The 12,371-nt window shown below is 39.8% G+C and overlaps 1 protein-coding gene across 1 annotated transcript in view; it reads left to right on the plus strand.

The window, feature by feature from the left end:
- MYRFL (myelin regulatory factor like) overlaps nt 1–11,890 on the plus strand; it is a 54,297-nt gene extending 42,407 nt beyond the window's left edge. The window contains exons 20-25 of the mRNA XM_006121596.4: nt 3,145–3,237; nt 6,689–6,776; nt 7,020–7,094; nt 7,664–7,772; nt 11,153–11,227; nt 11,323–11,890. Coding sequence (XP_006121658.3) covers nt 3,145–3,237; nt 6,689–6,776; nt 7,020–7,094; nt 7,664–7,772; nt 11,153–11,227; nt 11,323–11,409 — 527 coding nt within the window. The 3' untranslated portion in view covers nt 11,410–11,890. The remainder of the gene's footprint in view (nt 1–3,144; nt 3,238–6,688; nt 6,777–7,019; nt 7,095–7,663; nt 7,773–11,152; nt 11,228–11,322) is intronic.
- The last annotated feature ends 481 nt before the right edge of the window (nt 11,891–12,371 follow it).

Raw genomic sequence — 12,371 nt, forward strand, 5'->3', positions numbered from 1 at the left:
TGTGCTGTAACAGAAATCTGCATATTTGAAAATTTTGGAAACATTCAAAATATTTAAATAAATTGTATTCTATTTTTGTTTACCAGTGTGATTAATTTTGATTTTTTTTTAATTTTGCAGTTAATCAAGATTATTTTTTTAGACATTTGACAGCCCTGTTGTTTTCAAATCATTGCTGCTAGAAGGTTCTGGATCTTATGATTCCAGCTAGGCTAAGTCCTCTAAAAGCCTTAGCTCAAAACACTACATTCCGAAGGACAACTCTGAATGATTTGTATTACTTTGAAGCTTGAATGAGTATCAAAATTTCCTTAATGAAAATACACAAATCTAATTTAAAAATGAGAGAAAAAGAAAAAACTATCATCCCCATCTGGGTATCTTTCACATTAAGTGATGAGATCACATTCATACCGCAGGAAAAAAAAAAAAAAGATGCACAGAACAATACCTACTGTGGGAATCTCATGCTCTAAATAGCATGAAGTGTGGCTCCAAGAGTGAAAATCTGCTCAGCACACAAGCTACTCAAATATCTCAAATCTGCAGCTAACTTAATGGGGCTGAATGGATTTCCCAAATGGATCGTAATAATGTCAATAATCCATCCAACTGTAGAGAAAATCAACAAGCAGCTTAATGTAGCTGTATCCAAAACTAGAAGGAAGAAGTTGAAAAGACCAAACATCTGAAAACTAAACATGGGGAAATAATCAAAACAAATATTGTATATTTTAAAAGGAGATATTTCAGCAGTGTAAGACAATAGTCACTGAAAGTGACAGCTGTTTACAAAAACAGTAGAACTGAACGTATCTGGAGTGCATTTCAGTGGGGCCTTTCCCTGGTCCACAGGTATACCAACACTTTGTGGGTGCCAACAGCAGTGCATACACTGCTGAATGCACAAATGCTTTCAACACATATACTATCTATGTACATCTCAGATTTGCTTAAAATGAATATTTGTGCTAGTGAGATTCAATTCCTTGAATGTTTGTGGACAGCAGAAACAAAAGCATGTCCAAGCAAAGCCAAACCAATTCATAAACAATGACAGCAGATATTCACAGATTATGTTTTATGGTATTTGCTTCTCTAGCTGAACTTGATTTATTTTTTGGTGCATTTAGTCGAATAGGACCGTAGTTCCTTATTGTTTCCAGCCTAGCAGCTGCTATGGCATATCTATTCATGCTAACTATTCCTCAGGAAGAGGGACTGTTCTTATTTTTTAACATAATGTTGTCATTTCCTCTGTTCTTATCAAAAGATAATTGCTCCTCACAGAGCTCAGTCTGTGCAAAAGGTGAACCACAATTTTTATCTGTATCTGACCCTATTAGTTTCCTTCAAATGTTGTCATTTATGGATTCATAGCAATGGGCAGCATTAGCTCACCATAATAATGTTTTTCATGCTCTGTGAATTAATTTAGTGAATATCCCAGAACATCAGAAGATTTTGGAAATCCCAGTGAATACCAAAATGCAGGACAATGTAGCACTTTAAAGACTAACAAGATGGTTTATTAGATGATGAGCTTTCGTGGGCCAGACCCACTTCCTCAGATCAAATAGTGGAAGAAAGTAGTCACAACCATATATACCAAAGGATACAATTAAAAAAAATGAACAAATATGAAAAGGACAAATCACATTGCAGAACAGGAGGGGGATGCGGGGGGGGGGGGGAAGGAAGGAAGGTAAGTGTCTGTGAATTGATGATATTAGAGGTAGGGAGAGTGGGATGTTTGTGAGTTAATGGTATTAGGGTGATAATTGGGGAAACTGTCTTGGTAATGGGTGAGATAGTTCAAATGTTTAAGTCCTTGTTGGCAAGTGTCGAATTTTAACATGAATGACAGTTCAGAGGATTCCCTTTCAAGTGCAGATGCACTTCTTGGTAATTTCTGATTCTTTGGAATGATGTTCTATGCCTCCAAACGTAACTTTAGAATCCTTTTTTCTGCATTTCATTCTGATTCCACCCACACACAGAATAAAACAGTAACTTCAGTGGGTGAGGTAATTTTTCTTTGTATTGAACCAACATCTGTTGGAGAGAGAGACAAGCTTCGGAGGTACACGGGGCCCTTTCTCATTTCTGTATATAATGTAGGCAGAGCACCAAAAAACTAGAAGACATAGGTTCCCAACAACATAAACGGACCCCCTCAAAATAGTGAAAACTAAGGCAAATAAATTCACCGTTGTCCTAATTCTATGTATCATTCACCTGCTTAACTGAAAAATCTAATGCTTTCATCATCTCCTACCTACACAGTCCATGGTGGAACTGCTCCAGAGTTCCAGCTTATGTAGTGCTGAGCCAGGAGGTTGGCATGTAGGAGGGGGTATGGGCTCTGAGGTGGGGTCAGATATGAGGGTGCAGGAGGAGGCTCTGGGATGAGGCAGGAGGTGAAGTCTCTGGCGGCAGGTAGGTCTGGGAATGAGGAGCTGTACTGTAGGAGGGAGCTTTGGGATGTGGTGCAGGAGGAAGTGCAGGGTATGGATTTCAGGAAAGAGTTTGAGTGAGGAAGGGGGTTTTGACCACAGGCAGGAGGTAGGGGGAATGTGAGATCTGGAAGGGGACTCAGGATTGGGGTAGAGGCTTGGGGAACCTCAGGTGCTGGGTGGCACTTACCTCAGGCAGCTCCCAGGAAACAGCGACATGTCCCTGTGGCTGCTTGGCACAGGAGCAGCCGAGAAGGCTATGTCTGCTACCCATACCCACAGGTGATGCTCTTGCAGTACCAATTGTCGTAATAGCTAGGAGGGCACCCTTGCTAATCACATCTGCACAGTTGCACTGTGTTGGGAAGTGAATTAATATCTTCTACTTTCTCTGCTACAACCTACAAAAATATTCCATGCTTAGTGGAGAAAATCTCTCCCACTTGGTTATGTTTGATTTTTTTTCTTACATACTGTAGAGTTTCAAAAGCTCATTTCATTCTACTGTCTACCGTTCCTTTTCCTTTGTATGCACCTTGCTCTGAATGAAGCTGGTTTGCATTTTAAATGAATCTGTCATTCATGGTACATGTACTTTGGTGGTCTGTCATTTGAGATGGAAAATGTTGCTATCTGTCTTGTGTTGATGTTTTTCTATCCATTTTTAATATCAGAATCATTTGTACAGGGAAATCAGTAATATTGTCCTCTCTGACAAGAAACAAAAATAACGCACCACAAGGGAGAAGATTGATGGAAAAACCTGACCTTGGAATTGACTGTAAGTCCTCCATTTAACAGAAATACTTTAAATACATAATTAAAAAAATTAGACTGCTTTTGTTTGAATTCCTGATGGCCTGGTTTATGGGATTTGTATTTATAGCAGGTTATTATAGGAAATAGGCACTTGGGAATCTGTAAAAATATCTATAGTCCACTGTAATTTTCTCATTGAATTAAATTGCGTAGAAGTATTCATTAGACTTTTCCAGATCTCCATGAAAGCCCCTCTAATGATGTCTTTATCTTAGCACTGGGCATGACTTGCATAAAGGTAGGCCTGCATATGATGAACTCTTTTCAGAAGTTCTCTTGCATTGCTTTCTCCGTTTACTTAAGGAGGCAAAGGACTTGACGACAAGTCAAATTAATGAAATGTGTGTTATACGCAGTTGTTTTCCCCTCTCTCCACAATGCAAATGACTACTCTTAATAGAGGCTTGATCCCCTGAGATCCTGAGCACTGGGCCCAATGCAACAAAGAACATAAGCTACTGAATAAGCTCATTTGCAGCAAAGGGACCAATCATGCTTATGTTAAATTCCTGCTGAAGTGTAGGTGAGCTAGGTTGGCTGCTGCTGGTGTCCCATCTCCAACACTAGTGGAGACTAACTGCTGTTTGAAAGAGTTGGGGAATTTGTGCAAAACTTTATGATGAAGATAAAGGTCAAATCTCTTAATGTAACTAATGCCCCTTTTTCATGGTTGCACAACACAATCGATCCATTCTCCACGAAGGAATCCCTGTGCTTGCAGCTCATAGTGGCAAATAATATGAGACTGCACACTGGCATTTGTGAAGCATGAAGAGCATCAGTACTTGTGTTGAAGTTAGATGGTGTTTTGTTTCTAGCAACAGCTTGTTTAAATAGGAATCAGTGTGAGGAAGCACTGACATTCATGTCAGGAGACCTGGTCTCTCCTAGACTTACTGTGGGACCTTGACAAATCCTTCACCTCTCTGAGGCTGTCCCCTCCCATCCTGTGACTTGTCTGCTTAGTGGTAAGTTATTTGGGTTATGGACAGCGTGATGCGTGTATGTACAGTGCCTACTACAATTGAGACCCTGATCTTGGTTGTGGTCTCCAGCACTGCTGTAATACAAATCATAATGAAGGGATGGTTACTACTCCGCTAGTTCTTTAAGGCAAAATCTTGGACAATCTAGCTAAGTTACGTATGCCATCTATTGCCATAGTATCTGAACACCTCACAGTCCTTAGTCCTCATGACACCCCTGTGAGTGAGGGAAGTACTGATATCCCCATTTTACAGATGGGAAGCGGAGGCATGATGACACTAAATGACTACCTCAGTTTCCTCCAGGAACCCTATGGTGGAGCAGGGAATTGAGCCCACGTATACCAAGTCTCAGGCTAGCGGTCTGACAATGGACTTTCCCTCCTGTCTGATATCGGCTTTCTTCCTCAACCTTTCTGGTAGTGGCAGTTGTCACAGTACAAAGCACCTGTGTTTCCCCTTCCCCACCCCCAACAGCTCGCACACTCTAGGCTCAAGGCTCCTCAGCTTTCACTTCTCTTTGATAGAGATCTGCATGTCTCTCCCTCCGAATCTGGGTATATTTTCCAGGCTACACTGTTCCCTGCCTATTCCTCCCCAGCACAGTCAGTGACTGTGAGAGAGACTCCAGAGAGACAGGAAACAATGTAATTGCCACAGTTACAAATTACCCACGGCTCTCTAAGTAAGCACTTTATTCTTATGGTCAAAGCATTACAGAGAAAACATCTTGTAAAATATAAAAGAACCTACGTGTGTGCTAATAAGCACACCTGAGATCACCCCCTGACTCCAACAAGGTCTCTGATTGGTGATTAGTCCTTCAAACCCCACACAAGAGATTTTCTTGTGATCACCAATTGCCAAGCCCTACCATTCAATACTCAGCTCCCTTATGAGTTGGTAAGTGCCTCCTTTTTCCAGCTGTGGCTTTTGAAGAGGTAATCAGACAGACAATAGGCTTTTCTTCAAAAAGGATGACTCAGAAGGTAAATAATTTGTACACCCCGTTTTCACAAGTGTTTTCTAGGAACCCCCCCCTTGACCAAAAAATTGGACTTGATTTGTCTATTGTTTTAAAAGAGTTCTTGGAAGCACATAATATTTCCCAATATTACGTTAGTCCTGGTCTCCTCCCTTGCAATTAAAAGAAGTTACATACCATCCCATAATAATACATAAATACTTGTATCTTTAGTACAATAAACTTCTAAGATAGTTTAACTTAATTCAGTAAAGTTTTGTCCAGGATATTGCAGGTTATTGTCATATCTGTCATGGCTTATGTGATGTAATTTTTGACGTTTGTTCAATGACCAGAATTTTGTTTAAATTCTGTCTCAAGATCTTACTACATTGCCTGTCACCCCTAAAATATGCAATTCAGATCCAGAATCTTAACCAAGTTTAAACTGCCACAAAGTCGGGGGAGGTTGGTTTGACCACATGTTTCAGTTCAACACATTCTAAAGAAGAGGAAGAGTCACAAAGCTGAGATGTGAATTCCCCAAAATCTCAGGAGTGAGACCTGGAGGGGTTGATTTAGTGTTCCAGTTTGTCCTAAATTTTTAAATTTTAGCTGATATGTTTTTAGAACCACAGTTTAATTAGTATGTCAGGCCAGGTCTACACTAAAGGGTAAAGATTCACAACTCCAGCTTTGTTAATTACATAGCTAGAGTCAACGTATCTTAAATTACATTTTCTCGCCAGCCACACAGTGAGAGGTCGATGGGAGCAAACACTCCCATTAACATCCCTTACTCCTCGTGAGGAGCAGGACTACCAGTGCCAACAGAGAAGCCCTCTCAGTTTGAATTAGCTGGTCTTAACTAGACCTACTAAATTGAACTCCAGAAGATCGACTGCAGCAATGTCGATCTTCTGTGTAGTGTAGACATGACCTCAATGAATATGTACCTATGTTCTGTCAGATAGGTTAAATATAGTATCAGATACTATAGAATGAAACATTTTCTGTGGGGATTCTTAGAAAAGAAATTCCATTCCATTCTGGATCATTTCTGTAGGAAAAGGAAATGATTTTTAAATTAAGGGCTGGTGTGTGTCAGCTGTATCTGTGCATAAGCGGTTCCTGTAAGGGAAAATAAATATGCAGATTCACTTTTTTATTACTTGCACTGCCTGAACAACTCTACCTCAGATGCTGTTCTAGGAAAATGTTTTAATATGAGGTGCCCAATATGTTGCCTGTGGAATTCTGTTGCCCGTGGAATTTCCTCTTAACTGCAGAACAAGGATAAAGCTCATCAGCTGAAGGTTTCTATTGCTGGTGAACTGAGACCTGCATGAACTTCTACCATGAATAATAAGGGGCTGGGAACTACTGAGTTAACTGCAATGTTATTACTCTCTTATTCCAAACTCCTGAAGTAATCCAGAAAAAAATGTTCCCAATGTTTTTAGGGATTGATACAACAGTCAGTTCTATGCAGATTTTGGAGACACAACAAAAAATTGACCGTCGCTATTGTAGTAAAGGTCTACAGTGCAGGTGTGTAAAGCATTTTTTACATTTTATTAGTGTAATGAGGTATGAAGGTCATTAAGGTTGGTGATTGCCTGTCCTTTCACGTATTTTGATGAATATCCATTGCAAATATTATAGTTTAAATGAGACTTTTACAAGATAATCTATGATTTTTTTCTTAATACATATATAAGTTCAAATTTATGCAGACAAACTTCATTAACTCTTTGGTGTTAATATTGTCCCTTTACTGTTGCCAACATTTAGGTCTGGAAATTACAGCTATGTTATTCCTGTTAACAAATACACACCCATCAATGTAAAACTCTCCTTGGAAATCAAGTGAGTACAGTGTATGGAAGTGTGTTTGTAACAAAATGCGCTCTACGTTTTATATTGAAGTTGCTTCTGCCTGATTTTTCTGTACCCCAGATGAAACTCATACCTGTATGGAAGCTAGGACAAAGGCAAGGCATAACTTAGTCTTTAAAATAGCACAACAGCGGGATATATTCATCAGACTAGTACTGGCATTACGCACAAGGCTGAATTTCAACCATTGGGTCCAAATTCAATAGATACTGAAGCATATGAATAACTTTACTCACTGCACATAAGCATTTGAAGGATTGGGACCTTCTTAAGAACATAAGAATGCCTATATTGGTCAGACAAAAAGTCCATCTAGCCCAGTACCCTGTTTTCTGGCAGTGGCCAATGCCAGGTGCCCCAGAGAGAATAAATAGAATAATTTATTGTGATTTTTAATATAGAAAATTGTAATTAACTATAAAATAGTCTTTGTTCTTTTCTATGCCATGGGTCACAGCTTAAATGATATATTTCTGGGGGTGGAGGGTGACCGGTAAAAATAGAAGAGTAGAACCTTGGATTCTTTCTTTCTCTTGAAGCACTACGGAGCCATTAATAGTCTTTGAATGCAAAGTCACTCTTGGAAATATTTGTTCCCATCAGTCACGAAACAGAAACAAAAGGGAGGCTTTCCAGGAAACCAGCCAGGTAATGCTTTTCTGAATTGTAAGGCTAAAATGAAAATTGAGGCAAACTCAGGAATGCATGTTGAATATCCTTGTGAACCTGATCCTGAGAGGTGTTAAGCAGAGAAATAATTTGTAATTAGTTTTAGCCCTGTCAAATCATTTGGCACTTCTTACAGACATCCCTGCATGCATCTTTCTGAGACAACCTTGATACCAAAATCACATAGACTACTGGTCTCGGTGATGCATTCAGAAATGTCTTTAGGAAGTGCCAGTATATGTTATAGATGAGACAATAAAACTTTGAAAAACTTAGTCATAACTCACGTGTCTCCTGGATGTCTCTCCCCAGTACAGATGATGGGAATATTTGGGTTCTAATTCTGTGAAAGTGGGGTGCTTGCCTCCCTTCTCCAGCAGAAGGCCATCCTGTGGTGATCAAAGCATGGAGACATGTAGTGGGGGCAGGGACAGGAAGACCTACACTTAGGAACTCCAGAGTGAGTTGAGGAGGGCAACAAATGCAAATCAATGAATCTCTAGGCTCAGTCAAGTCTCCACTTGTGGTGCTTGAAAAATACCAATGAAAAACTGATATAAGTGTAAACCAACAGACCCTGGCCCTTGGCAAGTGGGATTAAACCTGGAAACTTAATAGCTAAAAGATAGCTGGCTCTTAGCTCAGGCTGTAGAGCAGACTTCGCTCTCCCCAGTGGTCTCATTGCTTCTTGATTTCACAGGATCATCACCCTCAAATGATTCTGGAAAACACATTAGGTCAAATTCTGCTCACAAATCTAATAGCGTTAGTTTGCATTTCCACTGGTGTAAATGAGAGTAGAACTTAACTCTTTAGGGTGAATCGGTTTGCTATGGCCTGTTGCAAAAACTAAACTAATGATGCTTTAAAGCTTCCATTGGCCTTTTGGGGAGGGTGGCTTTTTTCTGTCTTCATTTTTCCTCTGGCCTCTGTAGACTCACTCTTGCATGAAATGCACATTATATTACCAGCTACCAGCATCTGAGCTATAACTCACCACTGGTGCAGCTCTGTCAGTGGTAGATACCTATGGAGGAAGATGTAACATGATGGTCATGGTAGCAAATCAGAGTCCCACATGGTGGTGAGCCCTACCCTCTCCCCCGACTCTGTCCATGCTACTGCTTCTACTACTAGTGAATTATGGCTTTATGCTGAAATCCTGGCTCCACTAAAAACAAAGATAAAACTGCCATTTAGTTCAGCTCGGCCGGGATTTCACTTATAAAGCAATCTGGAAAGAAGTTTACTGTGTCTAGGGAAGAATTATTTCCATGTATTCTCTGGGGGCTTTTCCCACCATTCCAGCCAGTTGGAGATCTGATTCTGCACTCACATCCAGGAAAGAGTACAGTACCTTGAACTTCCCATTAACTTCCATGAGAATTGAGGCAGCTCAGTACCTTGCAGGAATGTATCACAAGACAAGTGTTAGAATGGAATCCAAAGGGAAAGAGGAAAAGGGGACATCCCAAACCAATAGGGCGACGAAGCTGCCTGGATGAAGTAAAAGCAGCTGGTTTAACATGGGGTCAAATCAAGACTATCGCTAAGGATTGCAAGAGATGGAGAATGATTGTGGAGACCCTATGCTCCATTAAGAGTCCAAAGGACTAATAGATAGCTAGAATACCTTGCAGGAATGGTTTTATAGTCTTCATTATACTTGCTTGGAAGTGTGTCTTCTAGCTTAAAAAAGGGTGGGTGTGGGGGAATAAAGGACAGAAAATTTGGAAAAAATTCAAGGGCAAACCTACATGTAATGAACACTTAAGAGTCATAGTGGGCCTACTGAACATCTAATTTTAGCCGGTGGAACATAAATGCTCTTCACATCCTGAATTCTTAAGTGTTATTAAATTGCATACTGGCTGCTGTGCTAATCATCTGGAGCCCTGTCTTTCTCCTCCCAAATGTGCCCAAGATGACTTTCAAATATCATTGAAAAAAGTGTTGGTTGCTGTGACTACACAGCAAGATCATCAGGCATTGGCAATGAAGATCTTTTGACCTCCAGCTGTAATTCCAGCAGTCCCTGAATCTCTGAGTCAGACCTAGAGAGTCTCCAAATCTGCCCATGTAAGGCTGTCACTGAGACTGACTGCTAACAAAGGTAGTCAGGCGTCATGTGTCAACTTGACATTCACATCATAGGACTGAAGCTAACTAGTTTGACCCTCAGGTAAGAAACTGCTTCTAGCAGCAGTAACATTGAGTCATTCAAGGTTGGCATGAGTCAGAATAAAAATACTGCCATTGAAAGTATTTGCTTTTAAACTTATTTTTCTGAAGGTAGCAAGATTTTATTCCCCAGTGCTTCGTAGACCAGCAGTTAGTTTGAATGATTTCTGCCTAAAATTTATATTGTGCATAATGTGCTACCTCTGCACCAGAGCAAGAGAGGAAGCTGGGACTTTATTGATATTTTTAATGTCTATTAGATCCTTGAATGAAAGACAGCATGTGAGTGCCAAGTCAGATCATTACATTATTCTTGCTGGAAAGGAATTGTCCCTGTACAATCTCAGGTAAAAGTGTTAGAGCCAAAATACGTGACTAGCGTTTGTATGTGGTGGAATGTTACATCACAGGTAAAATCAAAACATCTTCTTGCAAAAGTCTAGAATGAAGAAACTGCCTTATTCATAGAAGCACAGGGTTAAGAATACATAGAAGCTTGGGCACACCCAGAGTATTAATCATGCTGTGGCTTATTAGTCAGCAGAATCACAGTGTTTATCACTACTGCACTTTACACGTTGCAGAGCATTTTAGCACATCTGTAACAATTCTAGCTCCTTAAGTATGTCTAGGCAGCAACATTATTTCAAAATAACTAGCCTTATTTCGAAATACTGTCAAGCTGGAGGACTTCTTATTCCAACTCCTGTAACCTTCATTGTATGAGGAGTAAGGGAAGTCGGAGGAAGAGTGCTCTATTTTGAAATAAGTGCTGTGTAGATGCTCCCAATTTTGAAATTAGCTATTTCGATATAAGCTATGTAATTGCCATAGCTCAACTTGTATAGCTTATTTCAAGTTAATCCCTGCTGTGCAGATGCATCCTAGAGGAGTCTAGAGAAGCTCAGTTATTCACGGTCATCTGAGAATGCTGGGAGCCAGATGTCTGTCAATTCCAGTTCTGAGCTGATTGGAACAAAATCCGTTCAGATCATTAAAAGTCAGCACTTTCCTTTTTTCTTTAAAAAGTATTGAATTCTTTTACTGTGGCTATCCAGCCTTGTTATCACAATGACTTATACTTCATCTGACAGTGAAATGCTTTCATTGCCTATCCTCTATAACTGAATGTAAAATGAGGTTATCAAATTTATCTCTTTCTATAATTCATTGTCTAGGGATATCAGCATATTTGGATTCTTCCTGTGACTTGGTGGTATGACAGTGCATATCATTTCCGTGTAGCTGCACCGGTAAGCCTTTTTCAAATGGGAAATACACCAAAAGAAAAATGACATTATAGCTCTGATTAATTTTTACATTAATCTGCTTTATTTTTCTCCTGCAGGATCTTGCGGATTGCTCCACAGATCCAAATTATGCCGGGATCTTTTTTACTGATTACTACTTCTACTTCTATCGACACTGTAACTAAAATATTGCTGATCATTCTGTTTATTGGGGGCTGAGGGGAGGGTGTGGAGGCGGAGAGAAGATAATACTCATGGTACTAAAAAGAGTTTTGTCTTAGTAAAAGTTTGCAAATGAAATGTGATGTACAGAATGTTTCCTAGTTTTTGTTTTACCATTGACTTTTAGACAAGTGGGCAAAAATAAATATTTGTCTGTAGTCCAGGCTCTGCATGTCCGGTCATTACTTGTAAAAGGACATGATTTCTGAAAATCAATGGAGAGCTTGATGTGTAGATATTAAAGGGTTCAGCTCTAGTAACATCATAAGATACGATAGATGGAGAAAAAATAGTGGCATTCTAATATGCTTTAGACTGTTCAGAAGACTTTGAGATAATAAAAATATCAGTTGCTATAAAGACTTGTTTTTGTCCTACAAACATCTATCTATTGTGTGCCACCTTCTTTATAGAGTGTATGATTTCTACATAACAAAACCCTTGTTATGGTGAAGGTTGTACAAGTGCAAAATGTCATTGATGTAATAACGACAAGTTTAGGAAATTGTCAGTGAACCCCTCATTCCATGGTGCATCCTCATTTCTGTGTCATATGGGCTAGTACACCCTGCTAACATCACTCTCAGCAACAAATGTGCAACTTTAACAATGATGTCATTACTAGAATGGAGTGTATGTTTTAGACATGATATTTTGTTTTGATCTGTTCAGCAGAATATATCCTTGGATATTTTTGGAGCATGTCACGGATCCACAAGATCTGTGCTGTGCCCCAGCTTTTAAACTGTTCCTTCAATGTGCCATGTCCCCCGAAAGTTTCCCCTCTTTTGCCAGGGCAAGCCACTAAGCCTCAATGCCTCAGAGGCTAAGTTGTATGGTTTTCACTGAGAGAACTGGCCAGCGAATCCAACTGAGACAGACTCTGCATTCATATACATTTTGTTCTCATCAGGGATCAATTCAT

The sequence above is a fragment of the Pelodiscus sinensis genome, chromosome 1 (assembly GCF_049634645.1).
Source record: "Pelodiscus sinensis isolate JC-2024 chromosome 1, ASM4963464v1, whole genome shotgun sequence".
Taxonomy (NCBI): Eukaryota; Metazoa; Chordata; order Testudines; family Trionychidae; genus Pelodiscus; species Pelodiscus sinensis.